This window comes from Cherax quadricarinatus, chromosome 54 (assembly GCF_038502225.1).
Source record: "Cherax quadricarinatus isolate ZL_2023a chromosome 54, ASM3850222v1, whole genome shotgun sequence".
Classification (NCBI taxonomy): Eukaryota; Metazoa; Arthropoda; class Malacostraca; order Decapoda; family Parastacidae; genus Cherax; species Cherax quadricarinatus.
In genome coordinates this window covers 22,436,373-22,456,230 of record NC_091345.1, presented here as the reverse complement: position 1 = coordinate 22,456,230, position 19,858 = coordinate 22,436,373, and the positions used below count along the sequence as shown (strand labels likewise).

Sequence of the window (19,858 nt, the reverse complement as noted above, 5' to 3'; positions counted from 1 at the left end):
CACTGCAGATTCAGACGAAATCAACATTTATGCTGAAAAAATCGTTGCTAGTATCTACGTCTACTGTGATCGCGTGAGGTATTGTATCTTGTGTCTTCCGGGGGTCAGCGCCCCCGTGGCCCGGTCGATGACTAGCCATCCAGCATCAGGGAAGGAGGGCTAGACAGCTTGACCCCCCCCTCCAGCCCAATATCTAAAATAATGAGTACTGCCGTAGGCCTACTGGCCCACACTAAGTATACATATCTCTAATCGATACCCTGACGGAGGATCAAGCCTCCACTATTGCTTACACTGAATAAGAAAAAAAGAAGAATGAACCTACACGAATTTAGTACTTCAAATAATATAATAATAATAATAATAATAATAATAATAATAATAATAATAATAATAATAATAATAATAATAATAATAATAATAATAATCTGACACTTGGCTGTGGTCCCAAACTATCCTAGGTGATAGGGGAGTCCATGAAGTTAACCTAAGTGACCTGGCTTCACAGGCTGGGGCTGAGGTGGAAGGCAGGTTAAACCAGTTAGTGTGTGTGACCTCACGCGTCACCAGTGTTGGAATGTAACTGGAGGAGATTAACACAAGGATTAACATCACTCTCGCATTATAAGGTTTTAAGATTTAAACACAAAAATTTATTGCTAGACGGTTTCCTTATAAGATGAGGCGTATGAGAGGTATGTCTGTACGTGTATGTGTAAACACAGGCATTACAAAGGTACCATAATACAACATTACTAACACATCTAGTACTATGTATGCATCATACGTCCGACTTAATGCATATAACTATGTAAAGAAAACAGGCGTAGGTATACATATTTAATGGAATAAAAGACAAAGTAATCACTCAACAAAGAGTACCTTCAGTGTGAGAGACATGGGAGTGATAATGTCAGAGGATCTCATATTCAAAGGTCACAACTACGTTATTAACATAGTACAAGGAAAATGATAAGCTGTATAACCAGAATATTCTAAACAAGGGATGCCGAGCCAATGATGATACTCTTAATGTCATTTGTTCTCTCTAGGCTGGAATATTATTATACACTAATGGTCCTTCAAGGCAGGAGAAATTGTAGCGCTGGAGAACGTACAGAGAACCTTCACTGTTATTGTTAGTCAAGCATTTAAATTACTGACGACTTTTGAAGTTCCAGTAGCCTACACTTGCAAAATTCTGGAGAGACTGGTCCCAAATTTGCACAAAATCATTCCATGTGAAAGGAAGAGGCTTAGCAAGAGAGCGATGAGTACTCTAGAGCCAAGACTCTGGAACATCCTCCCTTCATATGTACGGGGGAAATTACCAAGAAACCACTAGGTAATTAACTTGGCCGAGGGTAATGAAAAGACTCGCTCATCCCTGGTATGACCAAGTCAGTTCCTGATCACCAGAGGCTGTGATCTACACCTTAATCGGTGTGTGACTACCATCACAGCCAGTTTGATCAGGCCAGTACCCGGGAGACCTACTCTCTCACCCCTCAAACCCACTACAGGTAACCTACAGGTATATTCATATATTTAAACAAACACACGGTAAATACGTAGAGTACAATATTATTTTTAACCACCAACCCGCACAATCGTCTCTACATCCTTCTCCTTTTCCTCCTCCTCCTTCCTCTTCCTCTCCCGACGATATGCTTCTAAGCTTAATAAAGCTTCACGCATCTAGCTGGCACATTTCAATAACTGATGCAAGAAAAGCCATCATATATGATAAAGTATGACCCAAACCCAATTACACTGAAACATAAGCAAGAGTAAAACACACACTCACACTCACTCTTTATTACTCACTCACACTCACTCTTTATTACTCACTCACACTCACTCTTTTTTACTCACACTCACTTTCTATTACTCACACTCACTCTCTATTGCTCACTCTCACTCTGACTCAGGTCAGTGTGTCAGCAACACAGGGTGCCCGCCCTGTCACCCAGTGTCAACACTGGATGACACCAGCGCTGCACTGCCATCACTCTCAACGTCCAGCAAGTCTGCGTGCTCATGTAAACTCACCTATTAGTGTCTGTTGGGGTTCGAGTCTCTGCATCGTCGAGATGCTGCTTGTTAGTGTTCTATCGTACCTCCTCTTACAACCATTGAGGATAGACTGAGGGCCCTGAATCTGCACTCTCTCGAAAGGCGTAGAATTAGGGGGGATATGATCGAGGTGTATAAATGGAAAACAGGAATAAATAAAGGGGATGTAAATAGTGTGCTGAAAATTTCCAGCCAAGACAGGACTCGCAGCAATGGTTTCAAGTTGGAAAAATTCAGATTCAGGAAGGATATAGGAAAGCACTGGTTTGGTAATAGAGTTGTGGATGAGTGGAACAAACTCCCGAGTACAGTTATTCAGGCTAAAACGTTGTGTAGTTTTAAAAATAGGTTAGATAAATGCATGAGTGGGTGTGGGTGGGTGTGAGTTGGACCTGACTATTTTGTGCTGCTGGGTCTGGTACAGTGCTCCATCCTTGAGTGGGGATGACCAGACTGGGTGGGTCATTGGGCTAATCCGGGGGGGACATGGACCTGCTCCGCATGGGTCAGTAGGCCTGTTGCAGTGTTCCTTCTTTCTTATGTTCTTATTTACGGAGCTTCCTTCCACCACTGTCTCATCTACATCATTCCACTTATTAAACGGAGACTAACATCCCTCGAACTCATTTGTGTTTAGCTTGCCCTCTTGCCCTTGTGCCTTGCCCATGTACCTTGCCCTTGTACCTTGCCCTTGTGCCTTGCCCATGTACCTTGCCCTTGTACCTTGCCCTTGTGCCTTGCCCTTGTACCTTGCCCTTGTGCCTTGCCCTTGTGCCTTGCCCTTGTACCTTGCCCTTGTGCCTTGCCCTTGTGCCTTGCCCTTGTACCTTGCCCTTGTACCTTGCCCTTGTGCCTTGCCCTTGTGCCTTGCCCTTGTACCTTGCCCTTGTGCCTTGCCCTTGTGCCTTGCCCTTGTACCTTGCCCTTGTGCCTTGCCCTTGTACCTTGCCCTTGTACCTTGCCCTTGTATCTTGCCCTTGTGCCTTGCTCTTGTACCTTGCCCTTGTACCTTGCCCTTGTGCCTTGCCCTTGTACCTTGCCCTTGTGCCTTGTCCTTGTACCTTGCCCTTGTGCCTTGCCCTTGTACCTTGCCCTTGTGCCTTGCCCTTGTACCTTGCCCTTGTGCCTTGCCCTTGTACCTTGCCCTTGTATACCTTGCCCTTGTGCCTTGCCCTTGTACCTTGCCCTTGTGCCCTTTGCCCTTGTACCTTGCCTTGCCCTTGTACCTTGCCCTTGTGCCTTGCCCTTGTATCTTGCCCTTGTACCTTGCCCTTGTATCTTGCCCTTGTACCTTGCACTTGTATCTTGTTGTACCTTGCCCTTGTATCTTGCCCTGCCTTGCCCTTGTATCCCCTTGCCTTGCCCTTGTACCTTGCCCTTGTATCTTGCCTTGCTCTTGTATCTTGCCCTTGTACCTTGCCCTTGTAACTTGCCCTTGTACCTTGCCCTTGTACCTTGTACCTTGCTTGCCCTTGTACCCCTTGTACCTTGCCCTTGTATCTTGTATCTTGCCCTTGTACCTTGCTCTTGTATCTTGCCCTTGTACCTTGCCCTTGTACCTTGCCCTTGTACCTTGCCCTTGTACCTTGCCCTTGTATCTTGCCCTTGTGCCTTGCCCTTGTACCTTGCCCTTGTACCTTGCCCTTGTACCTTGCCCTTGTACCTTGCCCTTGTATCTTGCCCTTGTACCTTGCCATTGTATCTTGCCCTTGTACCTTGCCCTTGTACCTTGCCCTTGTATCTTGCCCTTGTACCTTGCCCTTGTACCTTACCCTCGTACCTTGCCCTTGTATCTTGCCCTTGTACCTTGCCCTTGTACCTTGCCCTTGTATCTTGCCCTTGTACCTTGCCCTTGTACCTTGCCCTTGTATCTTGCCCTTGTACCTTGCCCTTGTACCTTGCCCTTGTACCTTGCCCTTGTATCTTGCCCTTGTGCCTTGCCCTTGTACCTTGCCCTTGTACCTTGCCCTTGTACCTTGCCCTTGTATCTTGCCCTTGTACCTTGCCCTTGTATCTTGCCCTTGTACCTTGCTCTTGTATCTTGCCCTTGTACCTTGCCCTTGTATCTTGCCCTTGTACCTTGCCCTTGTATCTTGCCCTTGTACCTTGCCCTTGTACCTTGCCCTTGTACCTTGCCCTTGTATCTTGCCCTTGTACCTTGCCCTTGTATCTTGCCCTTGTACCTTGCCCTTGTACCTTGCCCTTGTACCTTGCCCTTGTATCTTGCCCTTGTACCTTGCCCTTGTATCTTGCCCTTGCCCTTGTACCTTGATCTTGTACCTTGCCCTTGTACCTTGCCCTTGTATCTTGCCCTTGTGCCTTGCCCTTGTACCTTGCCCTTGTGCCTTGCCCTTGTACCTTGCCCTTGTACCTTGCCCTTGTATCTTGCCCTTGTGCCTTGCCCTTGTACCTTGCCCTTGTACCTTGCCCTTGTGCCTTGCCCTTGTACCTTGCCCTTGTACCTTGCCCTTGTGCCTTGCCCTTGTACCTTGCCCTTGTGCCTTGCCCTTGTACCTTGCCCTTGTGCCTTGCCCTTGTACCTTACCCTTGTGCCTTGCCCTTGTGCCTTGCCCTTGTACCTTGCCCTTGTGCCTTGCCCTTGTGCCTTGCCCTTGTACCTTGCCCTTGTACCTTGCCCTTGTACCTTGCCCTTGTGCCTTGCCCTTGTACCTTGCCCTTGTGCCTTGCCCTTGTGCCTTGCCCTTGTACCTTGCCCTTGTGCCTTGTCCTTGTGCCTTGCCCTTGTACCTTGCCCTTGTACCTTGCCCTTGTACCTTGCCCTTGTGCCTTACCCTTGTACCTTGCCCTTATACCTTGCCCTTGTACCTTGCCCTTGTACCTTGCCCTTGTACCTTGCCCTTGTACCTTGCCCTTGTACCTTGCCCTTGTACCTTGCCCTTGTACCTTGCCCTTGTGCCTTGCCCTTGTACCTTGCCCTTGTACCTTGCCCTTGTACCTTGCCCTTGTACCCTGCCCTTGTGCCTTGCCCTTGTACCTTGCCCTTGTGCCTTGCCCTTGTACCTTGCCCTTGTGCCTTGCCCTTGTACCTTGCCCTTGTACCTTGCCCTTGTACCTTGCCCTTGTGCCTTGCCCTTGTACCTTGCCCTTGTACCTTGCCCTTGTACCCTGCCCTTGTGCCTTGCCCTTGTACCTTGCCCTTGTGCCTTGTCCTTGTACCTTGCCCTTGTGCCTTGCCCTTGTACCTTGCCCTTGTGCCTTGCCCTTGTACCCTGCCCTTGTGCCTTGCCCTTGTACCTTGCCCTTGTGCCTTGCCCTTGTGCCTTGCCCTTGTACCTTGCCCTTGTGCCTTGCCCTTGTGCCTTGCCCTTGTACCTTGCCCTTGTGCCTTGTCCTTGTGCCTTGCCCTTGTACCTTGCCCTTGTGCCTTGCTCTTGTACCTTGCCCTTGTACCTTGCCCTTGTGCCTTGCCCTTGCACACACAAACACACACACACACACACGCACGCTAGGAAATTACAAGAGTACAATAACAGCCAGGTTGTTCAAGCAAGAACGTCAAGTCACGCCAAGTTGTTTACATTAATTAAACAAGAATTAGCGATCATATGAATTAAGAACCCAAGAGGATATATACAACCGCCATTTTATAGATGAATGAGAAGCAACTCACGGGATACATTAAAAAATTACTTGACATATACAAACAATTGGTTCAACACGTAGTGTCACTTGTACTAAGGCGAGGTGAACTAAAGAAAGAGCACAGATCCAGTTCCCTAGATCAAGAGCCCTTCACCAACATCAAGAAACCTTCCTTGAGGGGTGCAAAATCGTACGTCATCCTGCAGCGACTTACCTGTGACCAATTTCAAAGGTTCTTCTGCTCCAATAGCCTGGTTAACCGGTTTCCAGATATTACGTTGCTTACACTCCAACAACACCTTATATATCTCCCGTCCACCTCCCAACCCCCACAAAAAAAAAGCTTATTCGCCATTTGTTTAAACAAGAGACACATGGTCTCATGACTCATTATTATGGTGGACTTGTCTGGTCGCTATTCTGGTGTTCAGCGCCACTACTGCCCCCACATGTCGAGACTCACACTGCCAGAGTTGTCATTCTTGTAACTAGTGAAGCTGAGGTAATATATATAACAGAGACTGGTCACTTACCCTTCATTCTCGATGATGTGTGTATCATTCACGTCATTCTTCCTCTTGTTCTTCTCATTCATCACGTGTACGTTTGTCCTTATTTTGTTCGTGTCGTCCATGTTGGTGGATGTATCTGTCAGCAGCACCATGATGGACGCTCCTGCACTCACCCTCGCTACACATTAAAACATTCAACACAACACTTCTCTATGACTGGGATCTCACCCAATCAATACCATTAACATAACATCTGTTTCTATTACCTTCAACATTACAATAGGTTACATTACAATAGTAATGTTGTAACACTTGACGGTCAAATTCAAATTCAGTCAATGTTTTGGTTTCATGTCGCAACCTGTGGACAATATTTTTAACATAATAAATGATAATTAACAAGTACAACGTGTTAAGTTCCGCACTGCCAGCTGCACATGTTGACAATATAAAACTGAGTTTAAATGCAAACTCGTTATTTACTCGACACAAACTGGAAATATATATACATGTCTATACTAGTATCTCTTTGACTGTCTCATCGTCAGTGCAATAATACCGGCAAATTTAGTACGACATTGAGCAGACAGGAATATTCAGTACACACAACAGAGTATATATGATTGCACGGGAGTATTTATATACTCCCGTAGAGCATATGGATCATATATACTCCTGGAGTATATATGACTGCACGGGAGTATATATAAGTACAAAATAGTACATATGAGTACATGAAAGAACATGGGAAACAGAAAGCTTGACAGTTACTACCCTCTGCATCTGGCTCTCTGCCTACCCTCTGCATCTGGCTCTCTGCCTACCCTCTGCATCTGACTCTCTACCTACCCTCTGCATCTGGCTCTCTGTCTACCCTCTGCATCTGGCTCTCTGCCTACCCTCTGCATCTGGCTCTCTGCCTACCCTCTGCATCTGGCTCTCTGCCTACCCTCTGCATCTGGCTCTCTGCCTACCCTCTGCATCTGGCTCTCTGCCTACCCTCTGCATCTGGCTCTCTGCCTACCCTCTGCATCTGGCTCTCTGCCTACCCTCTGCATCTGGCTCTCTGCCTACCCTCTGCATCTGGCTCTCTGCCTACCCTCTGCATCTGACTCTGTCTACCCTCTGCATCTGGCTCTCTGACTACCCTCTGCATCTGACTCTCTGCCTACCCTCTGCATCTGGCTCTCTGCCTACCCTCTGCATCTGACTCTGTCTACCCTCTGCATCTGGCTCTCTGACTACTCTCTGCATCTGACTCTCTGCCTACCCTCTGCATCTGGCTCTCTGCCTACCCTCTGCATCTGACTCTGCCTACCCTCTGCATCTGACTCTCTGCCTACCCTCTGCATCTGACTCTCTGCCTACCCTCTGTATTTGACTCTCTGCCTACCCTCTGCATCTGACTCTCTGCCTACTCTGTCTACCCTCTGCATCTGACTCTCTGCCTACTCTGTCTACCCTCTGCATCTGGCTCTCTGCCTACTCTGTCTACCCTCTGCATCTGACTCTCTGCCTACCCTCTGCATCTGGCTCTCTGCCTACTCTCTGTCTACCCTCTGCATCTGACTCTCTGCCTACCCTCTGCATCTGGCTCTCTGCCTACTCTCTGTCTACCCTCTGCATCTGACTCTCTGCCTACCCTCTGCATCTGGCTCTCTGCCTACTCTCTGCCTACCCTCTGCCTACCCTCTGCATCTGGCTCTCTGCCTACCCTCTGCATCTGACTCTCTACCTACCCTCTGCATCTGGCTCTCTGCCTACCCTCTGCATCTGACTCTCTGCCTACCCTCTGCATCTGGCTCTCTGCCTACCCTCTGCATCTGACTCTCTACCTACCCTCTGCATCTGGCTCTCTGCCTACCCTCTGCATCTGGCTCTCTGCCTACTCTCTGCCTACCCTCTGCATTTGACTCTCTACCTACCCTCTGCATCTGACTCTCTACCTACCCTCTGCATCTGGCTCTCTGCCTACCCTCTGCATCTGGCTCTCTGCCTACCCTCTGCATCTGGCTCTCTGCCTACCCTCTGCATCTGGCTCTCTGCCTACCCTCTGCATCTGGCTCTCTGCCTACCCTCTGCATCTGGCTCTCTGCCTACCCTCTGCATCTGGCTGTCTGCCTACCCTCTGCATTTGGCTGTCTGCCTACCCTCTGAATTTGACTCTCTACCTACCCTCTGCATCTGACTCTCTACCTACCCTCTGCATCTGGCTCTCTGCCTACCCTCTGCATCTGACTCTCTACCTACCCTCTGCATCTGGCTCTCTGCCTACCCTCTGCATCTGACTCTCTACCTACCCTCTGCATCTGGCTCTCTACCTACCCTCTGCATCTGACTCTCTACCTACCCTCTGCATCTGGCTCTCTACCTACCCTCTGCATCTGGCTCTCTGCCTACCCTCTGCATCTGGCTCTCTGCCTACTCTCTGCATCTGGCTCTCTACCTACCCTCTGCATCTGACTCTCTACCTACCCTCTGCATCTGGCTCTCTACCTACCCTCTGCATCTGACTCTCTACCTACCCTCTGCATCTGGCTCTCTACCTACCCTCTGCATCTGACTCTCTACCTACCCTCTGCATCTGGCTCTCTACCTACCCTCTGCATCTGGCTCTCTGCCTACCCTCTGCATCTGGCTCTCTGCCTACTCTCTGCATCTGGCTCTCTGCCTACTCTCTGCATCTGGCTATCTGCCTACCCTCTGCATCTGGCTCTCTGCCTACTCTCTGCATCTGGCTATCTGCCTACTCTCTGCATCTGGCTCTCTGCCTACTCTCTGCATCTGGCTCTCTACCTACCCTCTGCATCTGGCTCTCTGCCTACCCTCTGCATCTGGCTCTCTGCCTACTCTCTGCATCTGGCTCTCTGCCTACTCTCTGCCTACTCTCTGCATCTGGCTCTCTGCCTACTCTCTGCCTACCCCCGTTTTTAGTAATGATCACCTTTGTTGTTGCCAGTTTAATGTTTAAAAAGTCAGCTTAGTGAGGATGCATCACTGTTAGCCACAGAAATACAGTTTTGTATTTTAAATGATTTTAAAGAATGCAGTACTGTGTCTGTGTATACTGCAGTACTGTGTCTGTGTATACTGCAGTACTGTGTCTGTGTATACTGCAGTACTGTGTCTGTGTATACTGCAGTGCTGTGTCTGTGTATACTGCAGTACTGTGTCTGTGTATACTGCAGTACTGTGTCTGTGTATACTGCAGTACTGTGTCTGTGTATACTGCAGTACTGTGTCTGTGTATACTGCAGTACTGTCTGTGTATACTGCAGTACTGTGTCTGTGTATACTGCAGTGCTGTGTCTGTGTATACTGCAGTGCTGTGTCTGTGTATACTGCAGTACTGTGTCTGTGTATACTGCAGTACTGTGTCTGTGTATACTGCAGTGCTGTGTCTGTGTATACTGCAGTGCTGTGTCTGTGTATACTGCAGTGCTGTGTCTGTGTATACTGCAGTGCTGTGTCTGTGTATACTGCAGTGCTGTGTCTGTGTATACTGCAGTGCTGTGTCTGTGTATACTGCAGTGCTGTGTCTGTGTATACTGCAGTGCTGTGTCTGTGTATACTGCAGTGCTGTGTCTGTGTATACTGCAGTGCTGTGTCTGTGTATACTGCAGTGCTGTGTCTGTGTATACTGCAGTGCTGTGTCTGTGTATACTGCAGTGCTGTGTCTGTGTATACTGCAGTGCTGTGTCTGTGTATACTGCAGTGCTGTGTCTGTGTATACTGCAGTGCTGTGTCTGTGTATACTGCAGTGCTGTGTCTGTGTATACTGCAGTACTGTGTCTGTGTATACTGCAGTGCTGTGTCTGTGTATACTGCAGTGCTGTGTCTGTGTATACTGCAGTACTGTGTCTGTGTATACTGCAGTACAGTGTCTGTGTATACTGCAGTACTGTGTCTGTGTATACTGCAGTACTGTGTCTGTGTAAACTGCAGTACTGTGTCTGTGTATACTGCAGTACTGTGTCTGTGTATACTGCAGTACTGTGTCTGTGTATACTGCAGTGCTGTGTCTGTGTATACTGCAGTGCTGTGTCTGTGTATACTGCAGTACTGTGTCTGTGTATACTGCAGTACAGTGTCTGTGTATACTGCAGTACTGTGTCTGTGTATACTGCAGTACTGTGTCTGTGTAAACTGCAGTACTGTGTCTGTGTATACTGCAGTACTGTGTCTGTGTATACTGCAGTACTGTGTCTGTGTATACTGCAGTACTGTGTCTGTGTATACTGCAGTACTGTGTCTGTGTATACTGCAGTACTGTGTCTGTGTATACTGCAGTACTGTGTCTGTGTATACTGCAGTACTGTGTCTGTGTATACTGCAGTACAGTGTCTGTGTATACTGCAGTACTGTGTCTGTGTATACTGCAGTACTGTGTCTGTGTATACTGCAGTACTGTGTCTGTGTATACTGCAGTACTGTGTCTGTGTATACTGCAGTACAGTGTCTGTGTATACTGCAGTACTGTGTCTGTGTATACTGCAGTACTGTGTCTGTGTATACTGCAGTACTGTGTCTGTGTATACTGCAGTACTGTGTCTGTGTATACTGCAGTACTGTGTCTGTGTAAACTGCAGTACTGTGTCTGTGTATACTGCAGTACTGTGTCTGTGTATACTGCAGTACTGTGTCTGTGTATACTGCAGTACTGTGTCTGTGTATACTGCAGTACTGTGTCTGTGTATACTGCAGTACTGTGTCTGTGTATACTGCAGTACTGTGTCTGTGTATACTGCAGTACTGTGTCTGTGTATACTGCAGTACAGTGTCTGTGTATACTGCAGTACTGTGTCTGTGTATACTGCAGTACTGTGTCTGTGTATACTGCAGTACTGTGTCTGTGTATACTGCAGTACTGTGTCTGTGTATACTGCAGTACTGTGTCTGTGTATACTGCAGTACTGTGTCTGTGTATACTGCAGTACTGTGTCTGTGTATACTGCAGTACTGTGTCTGTGTATACTGCAGTACTGTGTCTGTGTATACTGCAGTACTGTGTCTGTGTATACTGCAGTACTGTGTCTGTGTATACAGTGAATGACTGCGCTCTCCAATTTTCTTCTAATATTGTGACAGTGAATGTGAATTGGATCATTTTTCCTTACATATTACGCAAAATTTCACTGTATCCGTAAGTGTTAATTGGAAGGTCGAGCCCAGGTGGTGTTGGAGCAGTAATTATCTCAATGCCCCGCGACCTGGCCTCCTCGACCCGGTCTCAGACCTGCTGTCCCAATGGATGGCCTGGTCAGGTACGCTGTTGGGGTTAGCCGCATCAACAGCCTCTCGTGGTTCCTTAATGTCTTGATCAATACATACAAGTGTGTTTACCTTACAGGTGAGGGGTGTCACCTTACCACTCCCACCTCTGCCATCCGTGGCTCACCACAAGATATCAGAAACACTGCAGGAACAAGTGTAGAAGTCTTCATGGGGAAACTGGACAAGGATAATCCCCCAGCTGCCAGATCAACCAGGTCCTGATGGATATGTGGGCCAGCCGGCCGCCAGCAGCAACAACCTGATTGACCAGGCAAGCACCAGACAAGCTTGTTCTAGGGCCGGCCTCCGGGAGAAAAACTCTCGAAACTCGTCAAGGGTATATCAAAAATAAGGGTAGCCGCACGCAATTCAAAACGGGCACCACAGCCTGCCTAAGGCCTATCTTGAGAGCGCCCACCAGAGCGACGGCATCGCAAGACATGAATTACAGAAGGGTGTTAAGTCTTGGTCTAATTACGTTTGAGTCTCATTGTGCTCAGTGCAGAAGTGATGGTACCAGGAGCTGCAGCAGTGATGGTACCAGCAACTGCAGCAGTGATGGTACCAGCAGCTGCAGCAGTGATGGTACCAGCAGCTGCAGCACTGATGGTACCAGCAACTGCAGCAGTGATGGTACCAGCAGCTGCAGCAGTGATGGTACCAGCAACTGCAGCAGTGATGGTACCAGCAGCTGCAGCAGTGATGGTACCAGCAGCTGCAGCACTGATGGTACCAGCAACTGCAGCTGCTGGTACCATCACTAAAATTAACTTTCCGTTACGTCAATTTCAACTTTAATCACCTAAATTCCTGCTTGTCTTCACCTCCGTAGCTTGTCAAGTTATGTGGAAACTGAGCCTCGGTTATATACCTAAGAGGTGGTCTCCTACCTTCCTCCACACCTGTCACCTAGGTTAATTAGAGCCCAGAATTTTAGGCTCCCCAGGTGTGTGTCCAGACACATGTCTTCTCCAGAGACCATTTTCCCCAGACATGTAAAAAATGAAGTTCGCTTTTTCCCCCGTCAAACGAGGCTGGAGCGGGACCTGCGCTGAGCTCTGGTCTCTAGCATGGTGTTAACAAGAAGGTTTTTCTTGATATTTTAAACTACTGCACGCACGCATAGATATTATTACTCCCACCTTCACCTCCAAGCATCACAAGCAACTGTGCCCACTCGCACACACACGTACGCAAGCACGCGCGCCCGATAAATTTCTCCAGTAGATCAAAGAATACATAATGAACACCAGACAGGTGATGGTAAGAACAGGTTTTTCAGAATGGGAAACTACAACAAGTTGGGTTCCTCAAGGATCAGTACTTTGACCTTCACTATTCTTAGTATTTGTTAGTGACCTGTCATAGTGAACTGAGTCATCTGTATCCTTGTTTGCCGCTGATGTTAAATTAATTAGAACAATAAAAACAAAAGAGAGTAAAGACAGGTTACAGGAAGACTTAGAAAAGCTGTTAGAGTGGTCAAACAAGTGCTTACACTTATTTGGGATGAATTCAAACAAGGTCATGAAAACTGAGGATGAAAACAGGATAAGAAATATGGAATACAACTCGAGTCGAAAAGCTATATATATATCGCTTATGGAGAAAGATGTTGGAGTGAGCATTACACCCAATATATCGCCAGAGCACCTCAATAACATAACATCTGCAGTATATGTGAGGTTAATCTCAGACCTTAAGAAACCTCGATAAGGTATTTTTTTAATGTTTTACACCACATATGTCAGGCCTATCATGGAGTACGTAGCACCAGCATAGAGCCTCCATCTTAAACATGTAGACCTCGAATGGTCCAGAGGTTTGCAACATGACAGCTTCAGAAGAGTTATAAAAGAGACAAGATTACGACATGCAAAATACGCAAAGGATTTAAGAGTAGATTGGGAGACTGAAATACGATGCACAGAGCGAGGGACACAGATGGAAGCTAAAGCCATAGATGAGCCACAGAGCGAGGGACACAGATGGAAGCTAAAGTCATAGATGAGGCACAGGGATGACAGGAACTTGTTCAACCTCAGAGTGGTAAGTAGAATGAACTAAATGAGGAAGTTGTAGTGACATACTTATTAATGCACAATATGAGAGAACCATGAGACGAGGAACCAACACGAACCATGAGACGAGGAACCAACACGAGAGAACCATGAGATGAGGAACCAACACGAACCATGAGACGAGGAACCAACACGAACCATGAGACGAGGAACCAACACGAACCATGAGACGAGGAACCAACACGAACCAAGAGACGAGGAACCAACACGAACCATGAGACGAGGAACCAACACGAACCATGAGACGAGGAACCAACACGAACCATGAGACGAGGAACCAACACATAAACACAAACTATAGACCAGTATCACTGACATGTATAGTATGCAAAGTCATAGAGAAGATTATCAGGAGAGTGGTGGAACACCTAGAAAGGAATGATCTCATCAACAACAGCCAACATGGTTTCAGGGACGGGAAATCCTGTGTGACGGCAGTAAGACAAGAGAGAGGAGTGGGTAGCCTGCATTTTCTTGGAGAGTAAGGCATTTGACACAGTTCCACACAAGAGATTACTGCAAAAACTGGAGGACCAAGCAGGGATAACAGGGAAGGCACTGGTCACAGACCGGGCCGCGGGGGCGTTGACCCCCGGAACTCTCTCCAGGTAAACTCCAGGTAAACAAGGTATCAGGGAATACTTGTCAGGAAGGCAGCAGCGAGTCATGGTACGTGGCGAGATGTCAGAGTGGGCACCTGTGACAAGTGGGGTTCCACAGGGATCAGTCCTAGGACCTGTGCTGTTTCTGGTATTTGTGAACGACACGAGGAAAGGAATAGACTCCGAAGTGTCCCTGTTTGCAGATGATGTGAAGTTGATGAGAAGAATTCAATCGGGCGAGGACCAGGAAGAACTACAAAGGGATCTGAACAGGCTGCAGGCCTGGTCCAGCAATTGGCTCCTGGAGTTTAACCCCACCAAGTGCAAAGTCATGAAGATTGGGGAAGGGCAAAGAAGACCACAGACGGAGTACAGTCTAGGGGGACAGAGACTACAAACCTCACTCAAGGAAAAAGATCTTGGGGTGAGTATAACACCGGACACATCTCCTGAGGCGCACATCAACCAAATAACTGCTGCAGCATACGGGCGCCTAGCAAACCTCAGAACAGCATTCCGCCATCTTAATAAGGAATCGTTCAGGACCCTGTACGCTGTGTATGTTAGGCCCATATTGGAGTATGCGGCACCAGTTTGGAACCCACATCTAGCCAAGCGTGTAAAAAAACTAGAGAAAGTGCAAAGGTTTGCAACAAGACTAGTCCCAGAGCTAAGAGGTATGTCCTACGAGGAGAGGTTAAGGGAAATCGATCTGACGACACTGGAGGACAGGAGTGATAGGGGGGACATGATAACGACATATAAAATACTGAGAGGAATTGACAAGGTGGACTGAGACAGAATGTTCCAGAGATGGGACACAGCAACAAGGGGACACAGCTGGAAGTTGAAGACTCTGATGAATCACAGGGATGTTAGGAAGTATTTCTTCAGCCACAGAGTTATCAGAAAGTGGAATAGTTTGGGAAGCGATGTAGTGGAGGCAGGATCCATACATAGCTTTAAGAAGAGGTATGATAAAGCTCATGGTGTGGGAAGAGTGACCCAGTAGCAGCCAGTGAAGAGGCGGGGCCAGGAGCTGAGTCTGGACCCCTACAACCACAACTTGGTGAGTACATGTCTTTATTACCATGGAAAGAGAACTTTGGTCACTTCTTGCATGTTCCGACCTTTATCTCTATAGAAATAAGGATAAAATTAAAAAATCTGTATTAGCTAAACAAACTCACCACTAACAGTAACTGCCACGGTAGTGGTGGTGGTGGTAGTGGTGGTGGTAGTGGTGGTGGTGGTGGTGGTGGTGGTGGTGGTGGTGGTGGTGGTGGTAGTGGTGGTGGTAGTGGTGGTGGTGTATCACATGACACTAACACCCATCATCACAACCACTACAACCCCGGTCACACGCTCTCTCTCTCTCTCTCTCTCTCTCTCTCTCTCTCTCTCACACACACACACACACACACACACACACACACACACACACACACACACACACACAAAGCATATGAATCACTAGCTTAAATCTACAAACATTCGATAGATACGGGACAACTGTGAGACATGTCCCCAGTAAGGTAGTGTAGATCACCAGGAGACTGGTGGGGCAGTGGTTTTGTCAACAACCAGCAGTAAATCTTGTCTGCCATGCCTGCCTGGAGTTCTATGACAAACAGAAGTGACGCAGGAGACGGCAAGCTGGCTTGCTTGGACTGTAAGAATGCATTAAATACTGCAGCTCACAAGAGAATGGGACAGAAACTTGAGGAAGAATAACAGGCAATGCGCAACAGTAGATTAACGAGCACCTTACGGGAACACTAAACAGATTGCCAAAGAAAAGATGTCAAAATGGGAAAGTAACAGGTGGAGTTCCGCAGGGATCGTTATTACAACCAATACTATTTTTAATATAAGTGAAAGACATAACAGAATGATAGAATCAAATGTATCGCTCTTCGCAAATCCAAAGTTACAAAAATTTGGGAATGGTAAAAAAAGAACAGAAACTGGAGTATAACTAAGGGAACAGAGGCTACAAACCTCACTCAAAGAGAAGGATCTAACAACATAAGGCCTACTGGCCCATGCTAGGGAGGTCCAAGTCACCTACTAGCCTAAGCTACTGGCCGAAGCCAGTCAGGTCTAAGGCGTGAACATTAGGCCGAGCATATCACCAAAGGCACACAAACTGAATAACCTCGAGTATGAAGCACCAGCATGAAACCCTTATCTGAAACTTTGCACAAAATGCAGTAATTTGCAACGAGACTAGTTCCAGAGCTATGTGAAATGACAGGAGAGGCTCAAGGGACTGAGCCTCACCACAGAGGATGGGAGAACCAAAGTGGAAAGGACAGACAGTTCTAGAGACGGGAAACAAGTGTACGAGGGCACAGCTAGAAGCTGAGTCGCAGAGATGTCAGGAAGTATTTCTTCAGTCTGAGGGTGCCAGGAACTAGAATGACTTGTTAACACTGACTCTGTGATGTAGTTCAGCTGGGCTTGTGAGGTCTCTGGAGAGACCTAATTTGACCAATTATATGGTCACACCTTGCCTTGGCAGGCGTCTGTAGCCACGCCCACGTCTGAGGTCTTTTGTTCTTGACGCCTCAGACCTAGGCGTCAGGTCGCAACACGTGGTTGTGGAGGGTGCTTGGACCACCATAAAAGCCCAAGGAAGAGCTGAGTAGAGAGATTCGAGCGGAGCTGCTGCTGGGGTGCAGAGCTCCTGAGCAGAGACTTCGAGCGGAGCTGCTGCTGGGGTGCAGGGCTCGGGAGAAGGCTGCTGAAGTCTCTGGAGGAGACTGTTGGAGGCATTGGGCAGAGTACTGGCTTGGTGCAGTACTCGTGCTGTGTAGGTCTTGGGACCTGTGGCTTAGTTCCTGTAGTGAACTGTCCTCTGTGCTATATTGTAAGTTATATTCATTTTGGTCAAGTTGATTGTATTCCCTGTCTCACTGCTTATGTGTACCACCCCATTTATCTAAACCACAATAGTGTTCTGTTCCCAAATATATTATTGTACAAAGACTTAATAATAAACTGTGTTTGAGTAGAATAGTAATATTCACTGTCCCCGTTATTTTCTCCATTTATTTATGTTTAGTTAAAGTAGTGAGAGGGTGAGCAGTGTGGAGTGGTGGGTAGAGTAATGAGAGGTGAAGTTGTAGTTACCAGTGACCTCACATTACCTACCTACCTCCGCATACCTCACTCCTACCACCTCGCCTGTCCCCTACCTACTGACTCCCTCCGCTTACCCCCATATTCCCCTAATCATTACCCCCATACATGACAACTCTAAATATTCAGAACATCTGACAGATAAAACAAGACCAAGGAGGAATAATAATAACAACAGTATCACCAGATAATAATAATAATAATAATAATAATAGTAATAATAATAATCACCAAACAATAATCATCGTCAATCACAAATGCAGCTGTTAAGTGACATGCAACAGCGACAAATATGAAAAATACATTGTTAACATGTAAGAAAACGCACTGAAGTTGTCTATGAAGAATGACGGTATTAATTTTGTGTGTGGTCGTATGTTCATCCGCCCAGAACACCGTTAACAAGCCTGTGTGCACCCGTGTGTGCACCCGTGTGTGCACCCGTGTGTGCATCCGTGTGTGCACCCGTGTGTGCACCCGTGTGTGCACCCGTGTGTGCAACCGTGTGTGCACCCGTGTGTGCAACCGTGTGTGCACCCGTGTGTGCATCCGTGTGTGCACCCGTGTGTGCAACCGTGTGTGCACCCGTGTGTGCATCCGTGTGTGCACCCGTGTGTGCAACCGTGTGTGCACCCGTGTGTGCAACCGTGTGTGCACCCGTGTGTGCACCCGTGTGTGCACCCGTGTGTGCACCCGTGTGTGCGCGTGTGCAACCTAACACACCCACGCACATGACACGCTGAACTCCAAGCAAGGCAATCCCCTGGTGTGACGTCACAACTGGTTAGCCTTCAAGACAATCAATGGTTAGCCTTCAAGACAATCAATGGTTAGCCTTCATGACAATCAATGGTTAGCCTTCATGACAATCAATGGTTAGCCTTCATGACAATCAATGGTTAGCCTTCAAGACAATCAATGGTTAGCCTTCATGACAATCAATGGTTAGCCTTCATGACAATCAATGGTTAGCCTTCATGACAATCAATGGTTAGCCTTCATGACAATCAATGGTTAGCCTTCAAGACAATCAATGGTTAGCCTTCATGACAATCAATGGTTAGCCTTCATGACAATCAATGGTTAGCCTTCAAGACAATCAATGGTTAGCCTTCAAGACAATCAATGGTTAGCCTTCAAGACAATCAATGGTTAGCCTTCATGACAATCAATGGTTAGCCTTCAAGACAATCAATGGTTAGCCTTCAAGACAATCAATGGTTAGCCTTCAAGACAATCAATGGTTAGCCTTCATGACAATCAATGGTTAGCCTTCAAGACAATCAATGGTTAGCCTTCAAGACAATCAATGGTTAGCCTTCATGACAATCAATGGTTAGCCTTCAAGACAATCAATGGTTAGCCTTCAAGACAATCAATGGTTAGCCTTCAAGACAATCAATGGTTAGCCTTCATGACAATCAATGGTTAGCCTTCAAGACAATCAATGGTTAGCCTTCAAGACAATCAATGGTTAGCCTTCATGACAATCAATGGTTAGCCTTCAAGACAATCAATGGTTAGCCTTCAAGACAATCAATGGTTAGCCTTCAAGACAATCAATGGTTAGCCTTCAAGACAATCAATGGTTAGCCTTCAAGACAATCAATGGTTAGCCTTCAAGACAATCAATGGTTAGCCTTCAAGACAATCAATGGTTAGCCTTCAAGACAATCAATGGTTAGCCTTCAAGACAATCAATGGTTAGCCTTCAAGACAATCAATGGTTAGCCTTCAAGACAATCAATGGTTAGCCTTCAAGACAATCAATGGTTAGCCTTCAAGACAATCAATGGTTAGCCTTCATGACAATCAATGAGCATGACAATCAATGGTTAGCCTTCATGACAATCAATGGTTAGCCTTCATGACAATCAATGGTTAGCCTTCATGACAATCAATGGTTAGCCTTCATGACAATCAATGGTTAGCCTTCATGACAATCAATGGTTAGCCTTCATGACAATCAATGGTTAGCCTTCAAGACAATCAATGGTTAGCCTTCAAGACAATCAATGGTTAGCCTTCATGACAATCAATGGTTAGCCTTCAAGACAATCAATGGTTACAATCAATGGTTAGCCTTCAAGACAATCAATGGTTAGCCTTCAAGACAATCAATGGTTAGCCTTCAAGACAATCAATGGTTAGCCTTCAAGACAATCAACGGTTAGCCTTCAAGACAATCAATGGTTAGCCTTCAAGACAATCAATGGTTAGCCTTCAAGACAATCAATGGTTAGCCTTCAAGACAATCAATGGTTAGCCTTCAAGACAATCAATGGTTAGCCTTCATGACAATCAATGGTTAGCCTTCAAGACAATCAATGGTTAGCCTTCAAGACAATCAATGGTTAGCCTTCATGACAATCAATGGTTAGCCTTCAAGACAATCAATGGTTAGCCTTCATGACAATCAATGGTTAGCCTTCAAGACAATCAATGGTTAGCCTTCATGACAATCAATGGTTAGCCTTCAAGACAATCAATGGTTAGCCTTCATGACAATCAATGGTTAGCCTTCAAGACAATCAATGGTTAGCCTTCAAGACAATCAATGGTTAGC

At 46.9% G+C, this 19,858-nt stretch overlaps 1 protein-coding gene across 4 annotated transcripts in view; it reads right to left on the bottom strand.

Annotated features, from left to right (window-relative positions):
• Positions 1-19,858, bottom strand: part of RapGAP1 (Rap GTPase activating protein 1) — a 388,752-nt gene that overhangs the window by 359,901 nt on the left and 8,993 nt on the right. For all 4 annotated transcript variants that reach the window (XM_070096729.1, XM_070096728.1, XM_070096730.1 and 1 more), the window contains exon 2: positions 6,213-6,552. In XM_070096729.1, the coding sequence (XP_069952830.1) occupies positions 6,213-6,343 (131 nt within the window). In that variant the 5' untranslated portion in view covers positions 6,344-6,552. The remainder of the gene's footprint in view (positions 1-6,212; positions 6,553-19,858) is intronic.